Source organism: Mirounga angustirostris, unplaced genomic scaffold, assembly GCF_029215605.1.
Source record: "Mirounga angustirostris isolate CCGP_5_RB_7025 unplaced genomic scaffold, mMirAng1.0.hap1 SCAF_2, whole genome shotgun sequence".
Classification (NCBI taxonomy): domain Eukaryota; kingdom Metazoa; phylum Chordata; class Mammalia; order Carnivora; family Phocidae; genus Mirounga; species Mirounga angustirostris.
In genome coordinates this window covers 71,457,771-71,482,846 of record NW_026991710.1, presented here as the reverse complement: position 1 = coordinate 71,482,846, position 25,076 = coordinate 71,457,771, and the positions used below count along the sequence as shown (strand labels likewise).

Here is a 25,076-nt window from a genome sequence, read left to right as displayed (position 1 = left end):
AAATATTATGCCTACGTTTTGGTAAGCACCCAACAGTTAGCTATTATTTTAATTGTGCTTATTACTGTAGGTAGGAGTCTATGTGTCTGTCTCCTTGCTAGAGCATCCACTTTTTTAAGACTACATCCAACATCATTAATGATGCCAGGGCCTACCCCGAGGCCCAGCATGTCATAATTGTTCGATAAATGCTTATTAAACTCCATTGTTGTCAAATTTGAGCAATGTTATGTAAAATTAAACCACTAGGATAGCTTGGTAATAGTGACATGTCTTCCCAAGTTTTGAAGTCTTTTATTAAACTTATAATTATTTAAATTATAATTTATTTTATAATTGTTTAAATTAATAGCTCTCAATTCTATCATTTATTATATGCTTACTCTATTCCAGGCACTAATGGAATATGAATTATCTTATTTAATATCCATAACATCATATGAGATGTAGGTTTTTAATTACACAGATGAGGCGACTGAGCCAGAGAGACGTTAAAGGATTTACCCAAAATCATGTAACTGGCAATAGTGAGAGAGTTCAAAGCCAGTCTCTTCCCTGTAAATGAATTTGTTCTAAAACAAAGTATTTGCTTATACTTACGATAATGGAAATGGTTTTTAACCCATTGAGGATGTGCATTTTACTAAACCCAAATAGTAATACCTCATAGTTAGTAAATAGTTAGTAAACCCAAATAGTTAGGAAACCCAAATAGTAACACGCTTTGTCACATTGAGAAGCGCCCTAACAAAGGAGATTTCCTGCAAAATGCAAGAGACCTCAATGACTCCAGGTCTTTTAGTTTCCAGGCGGCTTGGCAGACAAGTGTTCATTAGTTTGAGTTTGGCAAGAAGAGTGCAAAACATTCCATAGCTTTTCTTGTTTATAGAAAGGATAACATTTTTTTAAAAACTTGGACTATAAATAGCATTTGCTTTATCCCTTTCATCATTTTTGGCAGTCATGCACACAACACAGAATGATAAATACATGCAAATGCAGATGTGCTGTCCTGCTCACCAAAACAGCACCTTCAGAAAGAGCTTTAAATGCAGTATTCCTTCACTGGTGTTGATGTGGGAGGTGCTTTTACCCCCTGTGGAAAATGTATCTTCACTTATGGATATATCATAGAAATGCAAACAGATCACCGGATAATAGTGGTAGTTACTGTTCACAATCATAGAAGAAAGGATGACCTTTAGAAGTTTTGCAGGGGAAGCAACCCAACTGTTGTGGAGCAGTATGAGAAGTCCTAGAGCATGAAATCCTGCACACACTTATCTTTCCCTGGGGAGTTAATTTTCATTTTTTGGAGAAACCTAGGCTGCATCCCCTCCCCCATAATTATGCTTAGAAGAGGATAATATAAATAATTTTCAAGAACTTATGAATGACATTATCAAAAGATGCTTTGATGAACTCATTTGCTTAATGCTCATTAAGGAGAGTGTAATTACTTTTTGAAAATACTATTTTGTTCCATTTAAATATAAATAATTTGTAGGGAAAAACTGATTATAGTTTTGTAATATATAATTTTTTTTAAAGATTTTATTTACTTATTTGACACAGAGAGAGAAAGCACAAGTAAGCAGAGAGGCAGGCAGAGAGAGAGGGAGAAGCAGGCTCTCCACTGAGCAGTGAGCCGGACGTGGGGCTCGATCCCAGGACCCTGGGATCATGACCTGAGCCGAAGGCAGCCGCTTAACCGACTGAGCCACCCAGGCGCCCCTTGTAATATATAATTTATAAATAAATCTGTCTGATGTATCAGCTATATGTTTGGGATGACGGGGAGAAGAAAAGCCAATGAAGTAATTTATAAATTTGTTTTTGTAAGGAAAGTATATTGAACATTCATTAATCACCTCTTATTGAGTTTTTCATATATTTTCCATATTAATCCCTTATCAGAAAGATGATTTGCAAATATTTTCTCCCATTCAGTATCTTGCTTTTTTGTTTTGTTGTTTTAATTTGCTGTGTAGGAGCTTTTTAGTTTGATATTTAGTTGTTCATTTTTGCTTTTGCTGCTTTTGCTGTTGGTGTCAAATCCAATAAATCATTGTCAAGACTGGTAACAAGGAGCTTACCACTGTTTTCTTCTAGGAGTTTTATGGTGTCGGGTATTACATTTAAGTCTTTAACCTGTTTTAAGTTGATTTTTGTGTGTGGTATAAGAGGGTTAGTTTCATTCTTTTGCATGTGGCTGTCCAGTTTTCCCAACCATTTATTGAAGAGCTTGTCCTTTGCCCATTGTATGTTTCTGATTCCTCTGTCATTAATAAATTGACCATCTATGCATGTGTTTATTTCTGGGCTCTCTCTTCTGTTCCATTGTTGTCTGTTTTTATGCCATTACCATACTGTTTTGTTTACTATAGCTTTGTAATATAGTTTGCGATCAGGAAATGTGATACCTCCAGACTTACTCTTTCTCAAGATTGCTTTGGCTATTTGGGCAGCTTTGTAGTTCCATACATATTTTAGGATTATTTGTTCTATTTCTGTAACAAATGCCATTGAAATTTTGTTAGGGATTGTATTGAATCTTTAGATTGCTCTAGGTAGTATGGATATATTTTAGCAGTGTAGATTCTTCTAATCTGTGAGCACAGAATATCTTTCCATTTATTTCTGTCATCTTCAGTGTCTTTCATCAGTTTTCAATGTACAGGTCTTTCAACTCCTTGGTTAAGTTTATTCCTAGGTATTTTAATCTTTTTGATACATTTGTGAATATGATTAGTTTCTCTTTCTGATGGTTCATTATTAGTATATAGAAATGCAACTGATTTTTGTATATTGATTTTATATCCTACAGTTTAACTGAGCTAGTTTATTCTAACACTTTTTTGGTGTAGTCTTAGGGTTTTCTGTATATAAGATCATGTCCTCTGCAGAGACAGTTTTACTTCTTCCTTTCTGACTTAGATGCTTTTCATTTCCTTTTTTTTGCCTAGGTGCTCTAGGTAGGACTTCCAGCACTACATTGAATAAAAGTGGCAAGAGTGGCATCCTTTTCTTGTTATTGATCTTAAAGGAAAAGCTTTTAGCTTTTCACTGTTGAGTATGATGTTAAGTTGGGCTTATCGTGTATAGCTTTTATTATGTTCAGGTATGTTCTTTCTATACCCATTTTTTTAAGAGTTTTTGTTATGAATCTATGTTGAATTTTCTCAAATGCTTTTTCTTTGTCTATTGAGGTGATCATATGATTTTTATCTTTCATTTTGTTAATATGATGTAGCACATTGATTTGCTAATGTTGAACCATGAAGCATTCCTGGAATAAATCCCACCTAATCATGGTGTCTGATCTTCTTAATTAATACTGACTTCAGGTTGCTAATATTCTGTTAAGAATTTTTTGCATCTATGTTCATCAGGAATATTGACTTGTAATTTTCTTTTGTTGTAATATCCGTGTCTGGTTTTGGTATCAGGGCTTTCTGGACTTATAAAATGAGTTTGGAAATGTTTCCTTCTCCTGTTTTGATGGGGAAGGATTGGTACTAATTCTTTAAACATTTGGTAGAATTTACCAGTGAATCCGTCTGCTCCTGGACTTTTGTTTATTGGGAGGATTTTGATTACTGATTTAATCTTAATCCTTATTAGCAATTGGTCTGTTCAGATTTTCTATTTCTTCATGATTCTTAGTAGGTTTTTAGGAACCTATTCTTCTAGGTTGTCCATTTTGTTTAGCAGGTAATTGGTCCTTTATATTTCAGTTGTAATATCTCCTCTCATTTCTAATTTTGAGTCTTTTTTTCCTTTGTGAGTTTAGCTAAAATTATCTATTTTGTGTGGGGGGGGAGGTTTGCTATTTATTAACCATCTCTGTTATTCAAATCATGCAGGCAGAACTCATATGTATAGTAATCCTATTTTTTCCAAAAATTCTAACTAATATTTTATCTTTATTGTTGGTTTACGAACCTTATCCTTGCAAATAACTATGGTTTATTTATCCCATAAGATTTATAGGTGAAATTAGAAGTTGTCTATTTTGTTTATCTTTTCAAAAAGCTAGCTCTTAGTTAATTGATCTTTTCTATTATCTTCTTAGTCTCTGTTTCATTTATTTCTGCCCTGATCTTTGTCATTTTCTTCCCTCCACTAACTTTAGGTTTGAGTCCCACTTTAAGTACATGAGTACCAACTTCAGGTCAGTCCTCATGTTGCTGGCAGTACTGCCACTCTCTCCAGTCTTCCACTCTTCCTCTCTTTTAAACAACTGTTTCATACTTGCTCCTTGATCTTTAGCCTCCAGCATTCCCCTTTTCACCCTTCACTCTCAGATAATGACCTTACTTTCTATTTCATGGAGAACATGAAGAGAAAATATCCACCTATTCCCACTCTCACATCCACTCTGTACCTGCCCCTATGCCATGTTCTCTCCTTTCTTCCAGTCACAGGAGGTGTGCCAAGCTTGCTCCTTTCCAAGAGCAGCCCTCCGCTGTGAACCAGATCCCATACCCTCACACACTCTTGCCAGCACTCTACTCCCTGAATCCTTTCCTCCCTCCTCCCTCTGCTGGGTCATCAGTTTTTCATCTGTCTACTGAATCATTCCCATTAGCATAGAAATATGCTATAATATTTCCCATTTTATTAAAAAAAAAAAAACCCTCTCCGTTGACTCCACAGCCCTCTTTAGCAATCACCCATTTCCTAAAAGAACTATATAAGCTTGCTGTTTTCACTTCCTCTTCTCTTTTCTTCCTGGACCCACTCTAATCAGTCCCACTATGGAATGAAGCAGCTCTTGTCAAGTGACGCCACATTGCCAAATTCAGGGGTCAGTTCTCAATTTTCTTTTTTTTTTTTATTATGATTAATCACCATACATTACATCATTAGTTTTTGATGTAGTGCTCCATGATTCATTGTTTGCATATAACACCCAGTGCTCCATTCAGTATGTGCCCTCTTTAATACCCATTACCAGGCTAACCCATCCCTCCACCCCCCTCCCCTCTAGAACACTCAGTTTGTTTCTCAGAGTCCATAGTCTCTCATGGTTCGTCTCCCTCTCCAATTTCCCCCCCTTCATTTTTCCCTTCCTGTTATCTTCTTCATTTGTCTTTTTAACATATTATGTATTATTTGTTTCAGAGGTACAGGTCTGTGATTCAACATCCTTACATAATTCACAGCACTCACCATAGCACATACCCTCCCGAATGTCTATCACCCAGCCACCCATCCCTCCCACCCCCCACCACTCCAACCACCCTCAGTTTGTTTCTGAGATTAAGAATTCCTCATATCAGTAAGATCATATGATACATGTCTTTCTCTGATTGACTTACTTCGCTCAGCATAATACCCTCCAGTTCCATCCATGTCATTGCAAATGGCAAGATTTCATTCCTTTTGATGGCTGCATAATATTCCATTGTACATATATATACCACATCCTCTTTATCCATTCATCTGTCAATGGACATCTTAGCTCTTTCCATAGTTTGGCTATTGTGGACATTGCTCCTATAAACATTGGGGTGCATGTACCCCTTTGGATCCCTATATTTGTATCTTTGGGGTAAATACCCAGTAGTGCAATTGCTGGGTCATATGGTAGCTCTATTTTCAACTTTTTGAGGAACCTCCATAATGTTTTCCAGAGTGGCTGCACCAGCTTGCATTTCCATCAACAGTGTAGGTGGGTTCCCCTTTCTCTGCATCCCCACCAACCTCTGTTGTTTCCTGACTTGTTAATTTTAGCCATTCTGACTGGTGTGAGGTGGTATCTCATTGAGGTTTTGATTTGGATTTCCCTGATGCCAAGCAATGTTGAGCACTTTTTCATGTGTCTGTTGGCCATTTGGATGTCTTCTTTGGAAAAAATGTCTGTTCATGTCTTCTGCCCATTTCTTGATTGGATCATTTGTTCTTTGGGTGTTGAGTTTGATAAGTTTTTTTATAGATTTTGGATACTAGCCTTTTATCTGGTATGTCACTTGCAAATATCTTCTCCCATTCTGTCAGTTGTCTTTTGGTTTTGTTGACTGTTTCTTTTGCTGTGCAAAAGCTTTTTATCTTGATGAAGTCCCAATAGTTCATTTTTGCCATTGTTTCCCTTGCCTTTGGCGATGTTTCTAGGAAGAAGTTGCTGTGGCTGAGGTCGAAGAGGTTGTTGCCTGTGTTCTCCTTTAGGATTTTGATGGACTCCTGTTTCACATTTCGGCCTTTCAACCATTTTGAGTCAATTTTTGTGTGTGGTGTAAGAAAATGGTCCAGTTTCATTCTTCTGCATGTGGCTGTCCAATTTTCCCAACACCATTTGTTGAAGAGACTGTCTTTTTTCCATTGGACATTCTTTCCTGCTTTGTTGAGGATTAGTTGACCTTAGAGTTGAGGGTCCACTTCTGGGCTCTCTATTCTGTTCCATTGATCTATGTGTCTGTTTTTGTGCCAGTACCATACTGTCTTGCTGATGACAGCTTTGTAATAGAGCTTGAAGTCCAGAATTGTGATGCCACCAGCTTTGCTTTTCTTGTTCAACATTCCTCTGGCTATTCGGGGTCTTTTCTGGTTCCATACAAATTTTAGGATTATTTGTTCCATTTCTTTGAAAAAAGTGGATGGTATTTTGATGGGGATTGCATTGAATGTGTAGATTGCTCTAGGTAGCATTGACATCTTCACAATACTTGTTCTTCCAATCCATGAGCATGGAACATTTTTCCATTTCTTTGTGTCTTCCTCATTTTCTTTCATGAGTATTTTATAGTTTTCTGAGTACAGATCCGTTGCCTCTTTGGTTAGATTTATTCCTAGGTATCTTATGGTTTTGGGTGCAGTTGTAAATGGGATCGACTCCTTAATTTCTCTTTCTTCTGTCTTGTTGTGGGTGTATAGGAATGCCACTGATTTCTGTGCATTGATTTTATATCCTGCCACTTGACTGAATTCCTGTATGAGTTCTAGCAGTTTTGGAGTGGAGTCTTTTGGATTTTCCACATAAAGTATCATATCATCTGCAAAGAGTGAGAGTTTGACTTCTTCTCTGCCAATTCAGATGCCTTTTATTTCTTTTTGTTGTCTGATTGCTGTGGCTAGGACGTCTAATACTATGTTGAACAGCAGTGGTGATAGTGGACATCCCTGCCATGTTCAAGACCTTAGGGGGAAAGCTCTCAGTTTTTCCCCATTGGGAATGATATTCGCTGTGGGTTTTTCATAGATGGCTTTTATGATATTGAGGTATGTACCCTCTATCCCTATACTCTGAGGAGTTTTGACCAAGAAAGGATGCCGTACTTTGTCGAATGCTTTTTCTGCCTCTATTGAGAGGATCCTATGGTTCTTGTTCTTTCTTTTATTAATGTATCACATTGATTGATTTGCGGATGTTGAACCAACCTTGCAGCCCAGGGATAAATCCCACTTGGTCGTGGTGAATAATCCTTTTCATGTACTGTTGGATCCTATTGGCTAATATTTTGGTGAGAATTTTTGCATCCATGTTCATCAAGGATATTGGTCTGTAATTCTCCTTTTTGATGGGGTCTTTGTCTGGTTTTGGGATCAAGGTAATGGTGGCCTCATAAAACGTGTTTGGAAGTTTTCCTTCCATTTCTATTTTGGAACATTTTCAGAATAGGTCTTAATTCTTCTTTAAATGTTTGGTAGAATTCCCCTGGAAAGCCATCTGGCCCTGGGCTCTTGTTTGTTGGGAGATTTTTGATTACTACTTCAATTTCCTTAGTGGTTATAGGTCTGTTCGGGTTTTCTATTTCTTCCTGGTTCAGTTTTGGTAGTTGATACATCTCTAGGAATGCATCCATTTCTTCAAGATTATCTAATTTGCTGGCATAGAGTTGCTCACAATATGTTCTTATAATTGTTTGTATTTCTTTGGTGTTGGTTGTGATCTCTCCTCTTTCATTCATGATTTTATTTATTTGGGTCATTTCTCTTTTCTTTTTGATAAGTCTGGCCAGGGGTTTATCAGTCTTATTAATTCTTTCAAAGAACCAGCTCCTAGTTTCATTGATCTGTTCTACTGTTCTTTTGGTTTCTATTTCATTGATTTCTGCTCTGATCTTTATTATTTCTCTTCTCCTGCTGGGTTTAGGCTTTACTTGCTTTTCTTTCTCCAGCTCCTTTAGGTGTAGTGTTAGGTTGTGTACTTGAGACCTTTCTTGTTTCTTGAGAAAGGCTTGTATTGCTATACACTTTCCTCTTAGGACTGCCTTTGCTGCATCCCAAAGATTTTGAACAGTTGTGTTTTCATTTTCATTTGTTTCCATGAATTTTTTTTTTAAAGATTTTATTTATTTATTTGACAGAGAGAGATATAGCAAGAGCAGGAACACAAGCAGGGGGAGTGGGAGAGGAAGAAGCAGGCTTCCCACCAAACAGGGAGCCTGATGTGGGACTCGATCCCAGGACCCTGGGATCATGACCTGAGCCGAAGGCAGATGCTTAACCATCTGAGCCACCCAGGTGCCACTGACCCATTCATTCTTTAGTAGGATGCTCTTTAGCCTCCATGTATTTGAGTTCTTTCCACCTTTCCTCTTGTGATTGAGTTCTAGTTTCAAAGCATTGTGGTCTGAAAATATGCAGGGAATGATCCCAGTCTTTTGGTACTGGTTGAGACCTGATTTGTGACCTAGGATGTGTTCTCTTCTGGAGAATGTTCCATGGGCACTAGAGAAGAATGTGTATTCTGTTGCTTTGGGATGGAATGTTCTGAATATATCTGTGAAGTCCATTTGTTCCAGTGTGTCATTTAGAGTCTTTATTTCCTTGTTGATCTTTTGCTTAGATGATCTGTCCATTTCAGTGAGGGGGGTGTTAAAGTCTTCCTCTATTATTGTATTGTTGTCGATGTGTTTCTTTGCTTTTGTTATTAATTGGCTTATTTAATTGGCTGCTCCCATGTTAGAGGCATTGATATTTACAATTGTTAGATCTTCTTTTTGCATAGACCCTTTAAGTAGGATATAGTGTCCTTCCTCATCTCTTATTACAGTCTTTGGTTTAAAATCTAATTTGTCTGATATAAGGATTGCCACTCCAGCTTTCTTTTGGTGTCCATTAGCATGGTAAATGGTTTTCCACCCCCTCACTTTCAATCTGGGGGTGTCTTTGAGTCTAAAATGAGTCTCTTGCAAACAGTGTATTGATGGGTCTTGTTTTTTTATCCAATCTGATAGCCTGTGTCTTTTGATTGGGGCATTTAGCCCATTGACATTCAGGGTAACTATTGAAAGATATGAATTTAGTGCCATGGTATTGCCTGTAAGTTACTATTACTGTATATTGTCTGTGTTCCTTTCTGGTCTACGTTACTTTTAGGCTCTCTCTTTGCTTAGAGGAGCCCTTTCAATATTTCTTGTAGGGCTGGTTTTGTGTTTGCAAATTCCTTTAGTTTTTGTTTGTCCTAGAAGCTTTTTATCTCTCCTTCTATTTTCAATGACAGCCTAGCTGGATATAGTATTCTTGGCTGCATATTTTTCTCATTTAGCGCTCTGAATATATCATGCCACTCCTTTCTGGCCTCCCAGGTTTCTGTGGATAGGTCTGTTTCCAATCTAATGTTTCTACCATTGTAGGTTATAGATCTCTTGTCCCGAGCTGCTTTCAGGATTTTCTCTTTGTCTCTGAGACTTTTAAGTTTTACTTTAGATGTTGGGGTGTTGACCTATTTTTATTGATTTTGAGGGGGGTTCTCTGTGCCTCCTGGATTTTGATGCCTGTTTCCTTCCCCAACTTAGGGAAGTTCTCTGCTATAATTTGCTCCAATATACCTTCAGTCCCTCTCTCTCTTTCTTCTTCTTCTGGGATCCCAATTATTCTAATATTGTTTTGTCTTATGGTATCACTTTTCTCTCGAATTCTGTCCTCGTGATCTAGTAGTTGTTTATCTCTCTTTTTCTCAGCTTCTTTATTTTCCATCATTTGGTCTTCTACATCACTAATTCTCTCTTTTGCCTCATTTATCCTAGCAGTTAAAGCCTCCATTTTTTATTGCACCTCATTAATAGCCTTTTTGATTTTGACTTGGTTAAATTTTTTTCTTTTATTTCTCCAGAAATTTTTCTCTAATATCTTCCATGCTTTTTTCAAGCCCAGCTAGTATCTTTAAAATCATCATTCTGAACTCTAGTTCTGACATCTTACTAATGACGGTATTGATTAGGTCCCTGGCAGTCGGTACTGCCTCTTGTTCTTTTTTCTGAGGTGATTTTTTCCATCTTGTCATTTTGTCCAGAGGAGAATAGATGAATGGGAGAACAAAATGCTAACAGGGTAACAACGACCCCAGAAAAATATACACTAAACAAGTCAGAAGAGACTTTCCAGAAAGTGGCCGCTTTTCTGTGCAGAGAGTTGCTGCTATTCTTTTCTTCGATCTCCTGTTGAGTTCGTAGGTGTTTAGAATGGTTTGATCCCTATCTAGCTGAGTTCCTGGGACCAGATAAAATTTAGGTCTCCTATTCCTCTGCCCTCTTGCTCCTCCCCGCCCCCCCACCCCAGTTCTCAATTTTCATCCTCTTCACCCTGTCAGCAGCATATGATGCACTTGATCATACCTTCCTTTTTTAAATAACAGTGTTACTGAGATATAATTTATATACCATAAAATTAACTTTTAAAGTTAGAGTTCAGTAATTTTTAGTATATTTACAGAGTTGTGCATCTGTCTACATCATTCAATTCCAGAACATTTCATCGTTCCGAAAAACAAACCCCATACCCATCTGCAGTCACTTCCCATTGCTCAGTTCCTGGCAGCCACTGAGCTACTCTAGTCTTTGTAGATCTGTACGTTCTGGACATTTCATATAAATGGAATAATGTGTCCTTTTGTGTCTGCCTTCTTTCACTTAGCATAATATTTTTGAGATTCATCAATGTTATAGCATGTATCAGTATTTCGTTCCTTTTTATAGCTGAGTATTCCATTGTACAGATAGACACATTTTGCTTATCCATACATCAGTTGATGGATGTGTGAATTGTTTTCACTTTTTGACTGTAGTGAATAATGCTGCTCTGACCATTCATGTACAAGTCTATATGTAGATATATGTTTTAGAATTTCTAGATTACACGGCAACTGTATATATCCCTTCCTTGTTGAGACCCTTTCCCCTTGCCTTTCAGGACATTCTCTTTGTTTTTCCTTCTCCTTCACTGTCCATTCCTCAGTCTCTCTGGGTCTTCTCTCTCTAAGCTCAGCATACTCTGGATATCAGTTCTTAGTCTGATCTCTTCCCTTCTCTATTTAGATTCACTTCCTAGGTGACCTCTTCTAATTACTTAGTTTTTAAATACCAATTACTGATAGATGACTCCCGAACTTGTATTTTCAGTTGAAGTTTCTCATCTCCAACCACTGTATTCAACTCCCTATATGACATTTACATCTCTCTATGTTATGTGCATCTCAAACTATGAATGTCCAAAGTTATTAAAGTTTTTAGCGTGTTCAAAGCTATAAACTCCTGATTTACCCACAAAATCTGTACCTCCTGCTATCTTTTCTAACTCCATGATGGCAGTTTCATCCTTTCAGTGCTCAGACCAAAAATTTTGGCATCATTCTTGACTCCTGCCTGCCCCATGTCCAGTGCATCAGCTAATTCTGTTGCCTCCACATTCAGTATACAACCAGAATCTAAAGTCTTCTCCCCAGCTCCTGGATTCAAGCCACAAGCATCTCCATGACTTCCTAGTTGGTCTGCTTGCATTGCTCTGACCCTTCTACAGTCTTTTCCCCCATGCACCAGTAAGGACCTTTTTAAAATGAAAGTCAGACTTGTTACTTCTCTCCTCAACATCTTTCCAAAAATTTTCTATTTGTTCAGTAAAAACCAAAGTCTTTAAGTATACATGATCTGGGCCCTCTGCTACATCACTGACCTCATCTCTTGCCAATATTTGTATTCATTCAGCTCCAGCCACAGTGACCTCCTTGCTGTTCTTCAGACTTGGGAATCATGCTTCTTCCTCAGGACTTTGCTCTGCTCTTTTCTCTATCTGGAATGCTCCTCCCCAGACATCCTTTTCAGACACTTCTTTATTATTATTATTTTTTTTTATATCTGTGGTCAAGACTGCTAGTGGCCTCCCAAGAGCTATTCTCCCTCCCTTCTTTGGCTGGGTACATTGATATACAGCTATAAGACTACATTCCCTAACTTCCCAGGCAGCAGTGTGTCACCATGTGACTACATTTTAACCCAGTAAAAGTAAGCAGTTGGGTTTTCCTTTAAGGTGGGCCATGCCCCTCTGTGGCCCTCCCCTGGCCATCCCTGCATCCCACCATGTTTGTAACACAAACCCATGAGGGCTCCTGCTTTCCTAGAACTTATGTCTGGTTAGGGGGAAAAGACAACAAATAAATAAACACAAATATACAGTATGTCAGATGGCATTATGTGCAGTGGAGATAAAGAAAGCAAGGTCAAGGTAAAGGGGAGTAGAGCATAAGGGAGAATATTATATAGTGTCAAAGAAGGCTTTACTGATAAAGTAGTATTTGAGCAAAATGTTACATCAGTTTGGATTAGGGTTCCTTGCATATAAATAAACCCCAAACAACATCAACTTAAACAAGATAGAAATGTATTTTTCTGAAATAAACAAAACCTTCACGTCAGGCTGGGGCTGGTGATGAGACTCTATGAGGTAGCTTCCAACTCCACACTGTTGCAGTGTGCTCCTGGCCCAAGGTGTTGCCATCTGCTTTCCTTCTGGGTCACAGCAGGCATGTGGCCTCCCTGAACTACCACTGATCATTCCGTTTGCTCTGGATTTTACATGTTATTACTTTATTTTCCACTGTCACTTTGGCCAGGAGAAAGGTCTTAATAGCTGACTTTCCCACTATCTATACAATCTTGGGCAGCTCATTTCAGTTCTCTGTATCCCTGGATTTCATTTTTGAAATAAGGCAATTGGAGTAGATCTCTCTTCAGTTCAAAAACTGAGTGGTTTTTTGTTTTGTTTTGTTTTGTTTTAAGATTTTATTTATTTATTTGTCAGAGAGAGCGCGTCCAAGCAGGGGGTAGGGGGGGCAGAGGGAGAGGCAGAGGCAGGCTCCCCACTGAGCAGGGAGCCCGATGTGGGGCTTGATCCCAGAACCCTGGGATCATGACCTGAGCTGAAGGCAGACGCTCAACCAACTGAGCCACGCAGGTCCCCAAAACTGAGTGGTTCTAAAATAAACATCTAATTTCTTAATTTTCCACCTAATTTTTCTTATATAAACATGAAACTTAATATGACCAGCTATAATCAAACAATTCAGTTAATGTTCATTTAATTTAATCTTTTTTGCCTTAACATTTATTTTCAAAACCCTCAAAGAGAAACTATTTACTTCTTGGCAAATTTAAAAACTTTGATTCAGCAGTACATATTATTCTAAGGTGTTTTACTGTTGTTTTTAATACACCTGCCCAGCATCCATCTCAGAGATATTCCTTGAGACTGAGAAGTAGAGTGGTAGGATGAATTTAGGTAGGTGTACTTTTTAAAATCTCCAAAGGATATTCCGATGTGCACCCCTGGGTAAGAACCACTGCTTCACTGCATTCCTTCTAGTGTCCATGGTATCCCTTTGGAATAATCTTCCAGAACATCCTGTTTTAAGGCCCCATCACCCTGCTTAATCCTGTCCTCTAAATTAGCAAGAACTTGAAGCCAAAAGATTGCATTTGGGGCTGGGATGATAAACGTTCTCATTGCTTGATCATTGATTTTGATAATTAAAAATAAATGATCAAAAATTTTTAAGCAAATTTTATATTGCTAATAGAAGGAAAATCTATGAAAGTCTTCTATCTTAATTCCTAAACTGCTCAGTTTGCAGTTACTTCTGCCTGTTTTTTTTTTTTTCCTGATAAAAGACCTGAAGTCAGGGATGTGAATGAGTAACTTTGTAAAACAGCAGTTGGACTGTGTTGATGTGAAGAGACCTCAGCTTACTACGGTGTACAGACTTCTCTGTGAGCGTCTTAAGATGAGACTTCCTTGAGCCCATGTCCCAGGACACCTGGCTCCAAGTAAAAGCTTCCTGCCCCGTCTTCCCATTTCCATACCATAGCTATTTTTAAAATTAACTTACAAGTTTTGAAAATGAATATAAATGAGTCTAAAACAAGAGTGTTGCTTATACGAGAATTAATGTGCTTTATGGTATCAACTGATAATCTCTAATGTGACTTTCATCCAAAAGTGCCTTTTCTTCTTGCAATTCTAATGTTTCACATGTAACCAAGTATAGAAAATAGTGGTAAGCACAAGTACTGAGGCCTGAGTCTCTGGGTTCGTAGCTCTGCTCCTTCCTCAATGGGACAGGTAACTCACATTCTTGATGCCTCAGTTTCCTCATTGGTGAGATGGTAACAATAATAGTCCCTGCCTCTTTGAGTTGTTGTGACAATTAAAGGGATTAACTGACATAGATCTCTTGGAACCATGCCTAACACAGAGAAATGTTCACTAAATCTCTATAACAATAGCCACAACATCTAAGAGAATATTTCCTAATTTTACATTGTCAGAAGTTATTCTTGTGTTTCTATTCCCATGGCGTCTCAAAATCTAAAGCAGCTCAAATTCCTTGTGTTAGTCTGTTCCGCGCCTGCAAATACATTCATGGAATGTGCTCTTTTTACAATCCCTGGGATTCTTAGTATTTCAGTGGTACACATAAATCACACAGCATGTGCATGGATCCTTAACTCAGTCAATGGCAGATTCTTCTGAGCAAAATGTTTTCTATAGATGGTTTGGGGGTGTTTATAGCTTTCACCTTCAAGAACAGAAGTTATCATGGAGAAATCACAAAAATAGAGCAGCAAAATGTGGTGTGAAAAATGGGTATCTCCGGTGGAAAGAGAAAGCTGGCAACCCGTGTTGGCATCCCAGACCATTGGTTGTTTGCCTACTGCAGCCACACATCATGAGGGAGGCTGCAGGTGGGTCTCTCCAAGCACATTAGCTCCATTATCAGAGTAAGGCTTTTAGTCCTATTTGGAGTCCCTGCCCCCCAGAGCTTGGCTGAACCTCATGGAATCAGGAACAGCCCTTGATTAGACAGAGCAGGTCTAGGTGACCTCCTTGGCCCATTTCTGCTAAACCTATCTGGGCGCATTACATCTTAACATGCCAATTGACAAAAAAGGGAGGGTGGAACCAGAAGAAAAGAATATAAAGAGAGGAGTTGCATCAATACAGGTTTCTTCTTATGTTCCCTGAAGCAGGGTTTCTCAGCTCCAGCTCTGCTAACATTTTGGGCCAGATAACTCTTTTTCATGGCAGGTTGTCCTGTGCATTGTAAGATGTTTAGTCACAATCCTAGCCTCTACTCACTAGACTCCAATACCACATACCCTCACCCCCAGCATGACAACCAAGAATGTCTCCAGACAAAACTGACTCCTGGTAAGAACCACTGCTTTAAGCTACATTGTAATAACATGTCTCCTTGTATCCTTGGCCTTGGATGACTGAGGTCCTATTCCTCCTTAGAGAGTTATGATGAAAGGAGCCTTGAGTACCATCTCAAAGTCAGCCACTGAACTTTACACAATCTGAGATGGATACCCAGAGCGTAAAAATAAAACTATCCCTTCTACCTACCCAATAAGGCCAAGGCTCAAATCATGTGTTTCTAAAAATCTCAATTCCAGCTAAGGCAAAGAAAGTGATCTCTTTCCTTTTCTCAAAGTTCATACATTTGTACTAAAATTAATAACATCAGTAAGGTAGCAGGTTTTAAAATTTTATCACTCTATTTTTCCTACAGTCATTTCTGTAATGAAAATGTACAGTCCTCAAGGTATATGTTCAAGACTGTTAATCCCCTTTAAAAACATGCATTCCTTTTAAAATATATAGGTATGTATATATATATATGTGTGTGTGTGTGTGTATGCACTATAGTTCTAGTAGTCTTACAGTTACTGAGCTATTTTTTTCTAACAATTTTGTTCTCTCAAACTTCATGTGGTATTTTCATGTTCTGCACAAATTCAGTTCTTTGTACTACTTTGGTATATATTAATTATGAGTTTATATTTTGAAGTTCATGATTAATGATAGTCATGTCTATTTTATTTCTGTAGAGATTAAATCATCACAAAAATATACTTTGATAATGTTGCTGATGTAGTTTCTGGTATCTGAGTTTTAAGTGATTTGCATTATGTAGTCTATTTTAATATAAACTGACAAAATGGAATCAGTTGCATATTGCCTTTTTACCTTAGACTATTTCTCCTCTGTGTAAACAATTGAATTTAGAACCCCCAAATTATCACTGAACCTTTTAACACCATGAAATGTTGCCAAACAACTGCTCTTGTATTTGTTTTAATATTGAGAGAATTAAGTCTGGGTATGAGATTTTTTTTAGCTAACTAGTTTGAAATCTTATTGCTTTTTCAGTGTGTTTATTTTTCTTGCCTACTCTTATGAAAAATAACCACATGCAAAAGGAGCCCCTTTATGAAATATATAAATAGTATATATTTGTACTTTTCAGATGTTCTCTTGCTGTTTATCTAAATATTTCTTTTTTTAAAAAGATTTATTCTAGAAAGGTAGAGAAAGAGTGAGCACAAGCGGGGGGAGGGGCAGAGAGAGAGGGAGAGAGGGAATCTCAGCAGACTTCTCGCTGAGCCTGGAGCCCGATGCCAGGCTCGATCCCAGGACTCTGAGATTATGACCCCAGCCAAAATCAAGAGTTGGACACTCAACTGACTGAGCCACCCAGGCGCCCCTAATATTTCTTTCATAAGTAATCTTGGCAAATATCTCAATGAACTATAGTTCATAGTTTAAAAAGAAAATTTGCCCATTTTCCTTGCTTTTCATGATCTTATAAAAGTTCTACAGAGAAATGCATTGGAACAATTTATTAGTAATCATCAGATTTGGGCAAATTTCACATAACAACAATGTTAATAAAAGCTAATTTTTACTGAGTGTTTACTTTGCTCTGTGTTAAATATAACTATTTGCTAAATTATTTTCAAATGTTATTTTTATGTAATCCTCATAGAGGTATGACCTTATTAAATATTTATGTTTATAATTATCCCTGTATTATTTTTTTTAATTGCCTGTTATCCTAGTTTCTTTGTCAGTCACTGTCTTGGGAATATCTTGTAGTTGAAGACTGTATTGTCTGACAATAAGTGTTAATGGGTTCAAAACTTTGCTAAACTTGGTGGCTCAAACGTTAAAAATAATAATATACGTAAGATGAAGAGAGGGATCGGGGGAGGGGAAAAAGAGGAAGAGCATGAGACTATAATCTCTGTCTCCAGGCATCTGGTTGAAGCCATATAACCTAGAAATATAAAACATCTAAGGTGAAGGTATCAGATGACATGAAATCAAGTGTAGATTTTGTGGTGGTGTATTATAGGAATTCAAAGTTGGGAAAGGTTATTAAGACCTGAGGTTAAGGGGCGCCTGGGTGGCTCAGTCGTTAAGCGTCTGCCTTCAGCTCAGGTCATGATCCCAGGGTCCTGGATTGAGCCCCGCATCAGGCTCCCTGGTCAGTGGGAAGCCTGTTTCTCCCTCTCCCACTCCCTCTGTTTGTGTTCCCTCTCTCGCTGTGTCTCTCTTTGTCAAATAAATAAATAAAATCTTAAAAAAAAAAAAAAAAAAGACCTGAGGTTAATTAGAGAAGCTCTGTGGGCAGTGGATTCTTATCTCAACCTCAAAGGAAGTTAAGATTTGGTTTGGTCTTAGGCAGTTGGTGAGTAGCCAGTGATGAACAGATGACATTCCAGTTGAAGGACAAGCATAAGAAAGCTTAGAGATGAGAAAAAGCTTCCAGTATCATAAATACAATTGATCTAAGGGTTTCAATCTTACCTGAAACTCTCACATGATTTTTATACAATTTTAGAATAAGGACATGGGTTGTATTCACATTCTTTCTGATCTAATATAAAAGCATGAGGGTATTTCTGGGATTGGGAGGAGCACATAACTTCTGATAAGAGACGTCAATACACCAGTGTTCATTTGGCACTCTGTGGCCCATGCTTCCAGAGATATAAAAGAACTAAAAAGGTGGGTTTTTTTCCTAGATATTTCCTTATTTAAAAATGTATTAGGCCACACTTTGCCCTATAAAAGAAGATTACAACAGAAACTATTAGCGAACTGGTGTGTATTTTGCTTGATAGTAGTAAATATTTCTGGATGCCTTTCTGACATTGGCATCCTTCATTTCAGTAGTTCTCAGCCCTTTTTTTCCCCCTGCCTTTTTCCTATTTCTTCTTTCCCTCACTCCGAGTTGCCAGTCAGATATACTGTCATAATCTGTCATTACACAGAATGTTATTCTGGCAGGGCAGCGGTGGGGAGGGCGGGTGAGCCTGGGGAAGATTTGTATGAGAATCCAGGAGAGGGACGTGGGCTGTGTATGGTTTGAAAGTTCCCCTTGGAAGTATTGGTTTCTCCCCTTCCCTGTGCCCCTTGCCATTTGACAGTTTTTTTAAGTATTTTAAATTCTGTACTAGATTTATATTTTTCTAGAATATTATTAATAGGTTACTAATAAATCAGAATAAATCATCTTCAATAACGTAATTTGAAAGATTTTTAAAATCTCTCTTTCTCTGTCTTTTAAATTTTATTTTCTAGATCCCCAAATCCAGGAGTGAGGGATCTATTCAGGCCCACAGAGTTCCACAACCAGAGCTATGTGATGGCGTTCCTCAGGTCAGCCTGCGGCTAAGTCGTAGAAAACCCTGCTGGGATGACATGAATTCAGCAGAGGATGCTAATGTCTCAAAGTTGGTATCCAGGTTGGCATGTTTCTTTTGTTTACATGTTATATGTTGTATTGTCTGCTCTGATGTTTAGGCCCACATGTTTTTGACTAAAAGTTCTTATCACTAGAAGTGTTTGTGGTTTGTTATATTTTATTTACATTTATTTTTTTGTTTGTATTTTAGACAAATTATCTAGCCAATTGGACTATGCTAGGCCCAGAGTTAAAAGTTGCAAGAGTTACTTTTTGGTTTCCTTTTCATAGTATGTTCAGTGGCCAATATTATTTGCAATTAAAATAAACTTCCGAGTTGTTACTAGGACCAACTGTCACTAACAAATTTGGAATATAGCCTTTTAGCTATTATGTTGCAAATTATGCCTGAAAGCAAACCTCTTTGGTGTACTTGAAGAAGGCCTCCAGTTTTCTTAAAATAGGTGAGATGGGTCTGAATCTTATTAACTCCTAGCATATAGAATTTTTCCTTTTAAGAATTTGTAATCTTTTGTTATAACTTAAAACCTATTTCTTACATCCATTACAAGACAGAGAGCTCTAGAAAATTGAAAGATATTTATGACATTAAACAGATAAATAATACAGTTAAGAGCGTACCACTTCGGATTGCATTATGAAAGAGGGAATTTCTGTAAAAGATGAAGAGAATTTATTTTTTTTTAAAGATTTTATTTATTTATTTATTTGAGAGAGAGAGAGAGAGAGAGAAACAGCATGAGAGGGGATAGGGTCAGAGGGAGAAGCAGGCTCCCCGCTGAGCCGGGAGCCCGATGTGGGACTCGATCCCAGGACTCCGGGATCATGGCCTGAGCTGAAGGCAGTCGTTTAACCGACTGAGCCACCCAGGCGCCCGATGAAGAGAATTTAAATAGGAAGAAAAAGAAGGTCCCATCAGGAAGTATTTGGGAAATAGCAAACAGGTGTCATGTGGGGAATTGGTTGGAGGTAAGGCTGGGAAAACGGAGTGGGGCCAAGTCAGACAGGGGATACAGCATTGAACAAAGCCAACCAGGGCCCTGTGTTTATGGACCTTATATTTTAGTGAAGGGGGCAATAAGAAAACACTCAGGAAAAAAAAGCTTATGAAGATCATTTCAGCTCTAATAAGTGGGAGTATTAAGAAATTAAATCAGGTTAATGTCACAGACTCACACAGAGACAATTTTAGTTTGAGTAGGTAGGGAAAGCCTAAGCTGAGATGTGAAGGAGGAGAGAGTGTGTGAAGGTCAAGGAAAGTGCATTTCTATGCAAAAGAACCAAGCAAGGGACCTGGGCTTCATCCTACAGGTACTAGGAAGCCAGTGAAAGTTTCAGCTAAGTGGGGTAGGTGATGGGAACCATGATAAGTCGGTATATTAGGCAAAACAATCTTTTATCACCTGCAGGATCAATGCGACAAGGAGAGTTTGGAGGAAGTTATACTGTTGGTTCCTTCAACAGTTGTTAATCTTTACGGAGATCTAGTTTGTGGCATTTACTTGCTTGGTGCTGGCAATTCAGACAATGAGAGACAAGTCCTGCACTTGGGGAGACAGAGGAAAAGTGAATAAAAATTGATATGATTATTAAGCACACATACACCAGGTGCCCATCATGGTCCAAGCAGTGGGAAGTGGGCTGGTGAAAAAGTCCTAAGATTCAGGTGCTCTTAAAGAGCTTCCAAACAGGGCACAGGGTGCTGTGTGAGGCCAGAGGAAGGGTAGAGACCACGTTGGGTGAGGAAGGTCAGAGAGGTTTCAGAAAGAGGATGCCTTGTGAACTAGCGCTAGTAGAATAAGTAGAAGTTTCCTGGGCAGCAGAATCGAGATAAGGGTGCTCCTGGAAGAAAAAAGGCAGGTGCCGGGGCACACAGGGTGGGGAGGACAGCTTGGAGAACTGCAGGTGCAGCCGTGGGTTCGGGATGCCTGGAGTTGAGAACGTAGGCGAGGCTAGAGGCAGGCTAAGAGACTGAGCTGAATAGATCAGATCGTGAAAAACTATCCCCCATACTAAAGAGTTTGGATTTTCTCTTGAAAATGACAATGTGATTGAAGGAATCTAAGGCGGCAAATGACCTAAGCACACGTGGACTTCAGAGAAGCTCCTGTGGAAGGAGAAGGTTGAGGGTGCTGGTGGGAGACTAGCGAGAAGGCCACGCAGCCGATCCACTACCAACTGCCAGCCTCCGAGATGGGGCGGGCCCACAAGCCCGTGCTTTGAGGGAGGGCGGAGAACAGGCTATTGCTTCCAGGGGTGGACTCGGTCCAGAAAGGAGTGGGGTTGCTTTGCTTGTTTGTTTGACTCCATTTGGGGTATTATAATAATGACTGAAATGTAGGCAGGTTTGTGGGCGTAACAGGCAGAGTCCATGGAGGGAAAGAAGCTGATTTATAAGCTGGGAGGTCATGGAACAAGGCATCTGGAGGGAATTCGGAAACCAGGAAGGCAGGCTGTGCCCCTGGTGGGCCGCTGTGCCGAAGCGGGCAGGGGGGTGGCATGTGCAGTGCACAGCCCTCACCACTGAGGGGCAAGGCTGTCATCCTTGGAGGAACTGGCCTCGGGCAGGGAGGAAAGTTCCGAAAAAGAATAATGGACACAGATAGAAACATTGGGCCTTTTTAAACTTTTCTTCTCTAGTTTAAATATCAGGGTCAAGTGGCTGGGTGACAAGAGCTAGTGTAGATGTTATCTTCCCAAATTACTTGGCAGAGAATTATGCCAGGAACACTCTATGTGAAACAATGAAAAGAAAAATGCAAATTTTAGTTGTTTATATCATTATTTTTATTCATCCAGTCAGAAAATGAAAGGGAAAAAAAAAAAAAAGTTTGTTCCTCCTAAAGGTAACAAGAAAAGAGCTTCCTGTTTGGAGAATGAATTTGTATTTCTGAGATACAAACCAAGAAGTGAGAGGGGGCGCCTGGGTGGCTTGGTCGTTAAGCGTCTGCCTTCTGCTCAGGTCATGGTCCCAGGGTCCTGGGATCCAGCCCCGCATCAGACTCCCTGCTCCGCGGAAAGCCTGCTTCTCCCTCTCCCCCTGCCACTCCCCCTGCTGGTTCTCTCTCTCTCACTCACTCGCTCGCTCACTCTCAAAATCTTTAAAAAAAAAAAAATGCGATTATGGAGAGAAGGCACAGCTAATGTTGCTCTGGCAACTCTTTGTTCCACTGGTCAGCATATCTCCAGTTGAAACAAATGTGCATTAATATTTACGAATTTTTTAATACACTTTCTAAGTTCATAAAGTACGGCCTTGAAGACTGACTCCTTCACACTTGGCAACCTTAAAGATTTAGATAGAAACCTTGCTGCTCACCGTCATGCACTAGTGACTCATCCAAGTTCTCGTCTCTATCCATAATCTATAGTGTCCATGCAGAGATTTTACTTTTTACATACCTCTTAATAGATTGTGAGACAAATTGTCAAAAGACAGGTGGAGATAATTAAAATAAATTTAACTGAAAATAAACTTTAAATCTTTTATGTATCTTTGAAGTAATAGAATGAATATTATGCCAATTTTCATTTCAAAAATGAACTTATGAGGTGGTTTCCATTTGCGGTTACTTTCCAGAACAAGTTATTGGTTAGTTCATAAATTTTAAATAAATTAAAAGTGTGTGTGTGTTTCTACTTTTTTCCTTAACAGTTCATTAGTGGCACCAGTCTTAAAACAGTAAGATTGGCAATGTGTATTAAATATATTACTGTACGCCCATTATCCAATACAAGTTTTTTTAAAAGATTTTATTTATTTATTTGAGAGAGGGAGAGCACAGAGGGAGAGGGAGAAGTGGACTCCCCGCTGAGCAGAGAGCCCAACGTGGGGCTCGATCCCAGGACCCTGGGATCATGACCTGAACTGAAGGCAGATGCTTAACCAACTGAGCCACCCAGGTGCCCCTAATACAAGATTTACTTTGGTTTACGAACTTTGAGGAGTTGTCAAGAAGCATTTAGCTGGGCTTTTCCTAGTATTGATCTTTTATTTTTCAGTTGCTCTTTGAAAAATAGAAAAAAAAAAATTCAGCAAAATCTATTCTTGTTTGACCTATGACCTGGTGAGTTTGGTTTACTTTACAAAACAAAAAAAATCATTCTGTTTGCACTTTAAAATCAGTGCGCCACATTTATACTTCATTGTTTGGTTTTCAGCAGAGTTACTGTATCAGTTAACAACCAAGAAAGAACCTTTGGTACTGAGATTTCCAGAATGGTGAAGTGTCCTGTGATTTTTAAACAGCAGGTTAAGGCTGATTTCTCAGGCTTTTGAGGAGAGATTTTTGGCTAACAGTATGCTTTGATAACTTTGAATGTTTAGAGTTGAGGCCTTATTCAGTATTTTTCCCCAGGTTGTCTCACTTTGGTCTTTTTCTTCTTTGTTTCAATTCTTCTGTATAGTCTCATTTCTTCTTAAGATGTAGTAGAAATATGAATTGTTAGCAGCATGTGTTCATTATTTTCTAGTCTTCAGATGGTGGCAGCAAAAATAAAAGCAGAGAGAGTAACACATAAAATGTAATGTTTTGTGAGTCAAGAGAAGAGCTGGATATCACTGCTTATTGGCTGATTTCTGTCTTGGAACATTATTTATTCAGATGAATATCATTTTTTTCTATATTTCTACAATTGTCAAAAATTGACACTGAGGATATAATCATATAAACAACAATCATTTTTCTGATCCTCATAGAATCTCTCACAATTGGAGTAATTTCATGAAAAAAGCTTAAGGATAAGTATCTCTTGATTTTGTTAGAGTTCAGTGGAATGCTCTATTTTATACTGAATTCTAAGCCAAAGACAGAAATACTTAATTCAGTAAAAGCATTAGCTTTCTAAAACTCACAGCAGCAGTTACTAAAATACTGTTAAGAATTCTTTTTTTTTTTTTTTAAGATTCTATTTATTTACTTGACAGAGACACAGCGAGAGAGGGAACACAAGCAGGGGGAGTGGGAGAAGGAGAAGCAGGACTCAACCCCAGGACACTGGGATCATGATCTGAGCTGAAAGCAGATGCTTAACCGACTGAGCCACCCAGGCACCCAAGAATTCTTTTTTGTAGGAGAGCCTGTGTGGCTCAGTTGGTTGAGCATCCGACTCTTGATTTCAGCACAGGTCATGATCTCAGGATTGTGAGATCCAGCCCCACATCAGGCTCTGTGCTAGGCGTGGAGCCTGCTCAGAATTCTCTCTCTCCCCCCTCGCCCTACCTTCTCTCTCCTTCTCTTAAAAAAAAAAAAAGAAAGAAAGAAAGAAAAAGAAGAAGCTTTTTTGTAATTAAGATGTGTGTGTTACTAAAATTCACGGTAGACTGAAAAGCATAATTTCTGATCTGGCATGCCCGCTTCAAAGGAGTCCATGCCTGTCCTCCACAGTGTAAGTACAGTGTACAAGTTTGGCGGGTTAGAGGCACTCACAGAAATTAGGAGGTTATTGGACAAGTGCATCCCTTAAGCAAGGCTGGAACATTCGAGCTCCTTTCAGTGTACCTGATATTCTTATTCCTTTTAAAGATACTGAGGAAGAAAAACTGTAAACATTAACTAGTATGTTAAGAAGTAGGCCACTTAAAAATTTTCCTGGAAGGGGAAGTTACATATCCATGCTCAAAAACAAAAAGGAAAGGTTCTATTACAGGTAACGTTTGAGATGTTAAAAGAATTTGAAGTTTCAGGGATAGCCATCTTACTATCTGTTTCAACATGTAAAGTAGATAAATGATCCTTTCATGTTCCTAGCACTATATTTATTACTTTCAGAATTTTTTTAATTTTAGAATTTAAATAGAGAACAGAATTAATATTTTTAGGTTTTTAGTTGTTAAATCCTATTTATTGTAATGGTCTTTTTGAAAGGCAATGTATTTCTTTAAATGTGTGATTTTCTTAAAGGCCAAAGGAAAATCTCTAGTTTTTTTCTATAAAGTCAGAATGAAGACTCAAAAAACCATGTATTGTATGATTCCATTTATATGAAAAGTCCAGAAAAGGCAAATTTAAAGAAATAGCAAGTTGAGTTGTGATTGTCTGGGGCTGGGGCTGGGGGACCAGGGAGGGTCAGAGATTAATGTAAATGCCCTGAGGGACCTTATTTGGTGGAATGAAAATGTTCTGAAACTGATTTATGGTAATAGCTAGACCACTGGTAAAGTTACTAAAAATCACTGAACTGTAGACTTGAAAATGTGGATTTTATGATATGTAAAATATATCTCAATAACATTGTTTTAAAAATACAAGTACCAAAAACCAAACAAACAATTGCTGGAATAAGGAGAAAGGGGTACACTCTA

General features: G+C 38.5%; 1 protein-coding gene across 7 annotated transcripts in view; it reads left to right on the top strand.

Moving 5' to 3' along the window:
• FAM13A (family with sequence similarity 13 member A) overlaps positions 1–25,076 on the top strand; it is a 351,485-nt gene that overhangs the window by 203,129 nt on the left and 123,280 nt on the right. For 6 of the 7 annotated variants that reach the window (XM_054508809.2, XM_064584794.1, XM_045880762.3 and 3 more), the window contains one exon: positions 18,649–18,812. In XM_054508809.2, coding sequence (XP_054364784.1) covers positions 18,649–18,812 — 164 coding nt within the window. The remainder of the gene's footprint in view (positions 1–18,648; positions 18,813–25,076) is intronic. The other variant, XM_064584795.1, reaches the window with a different exon arrangement.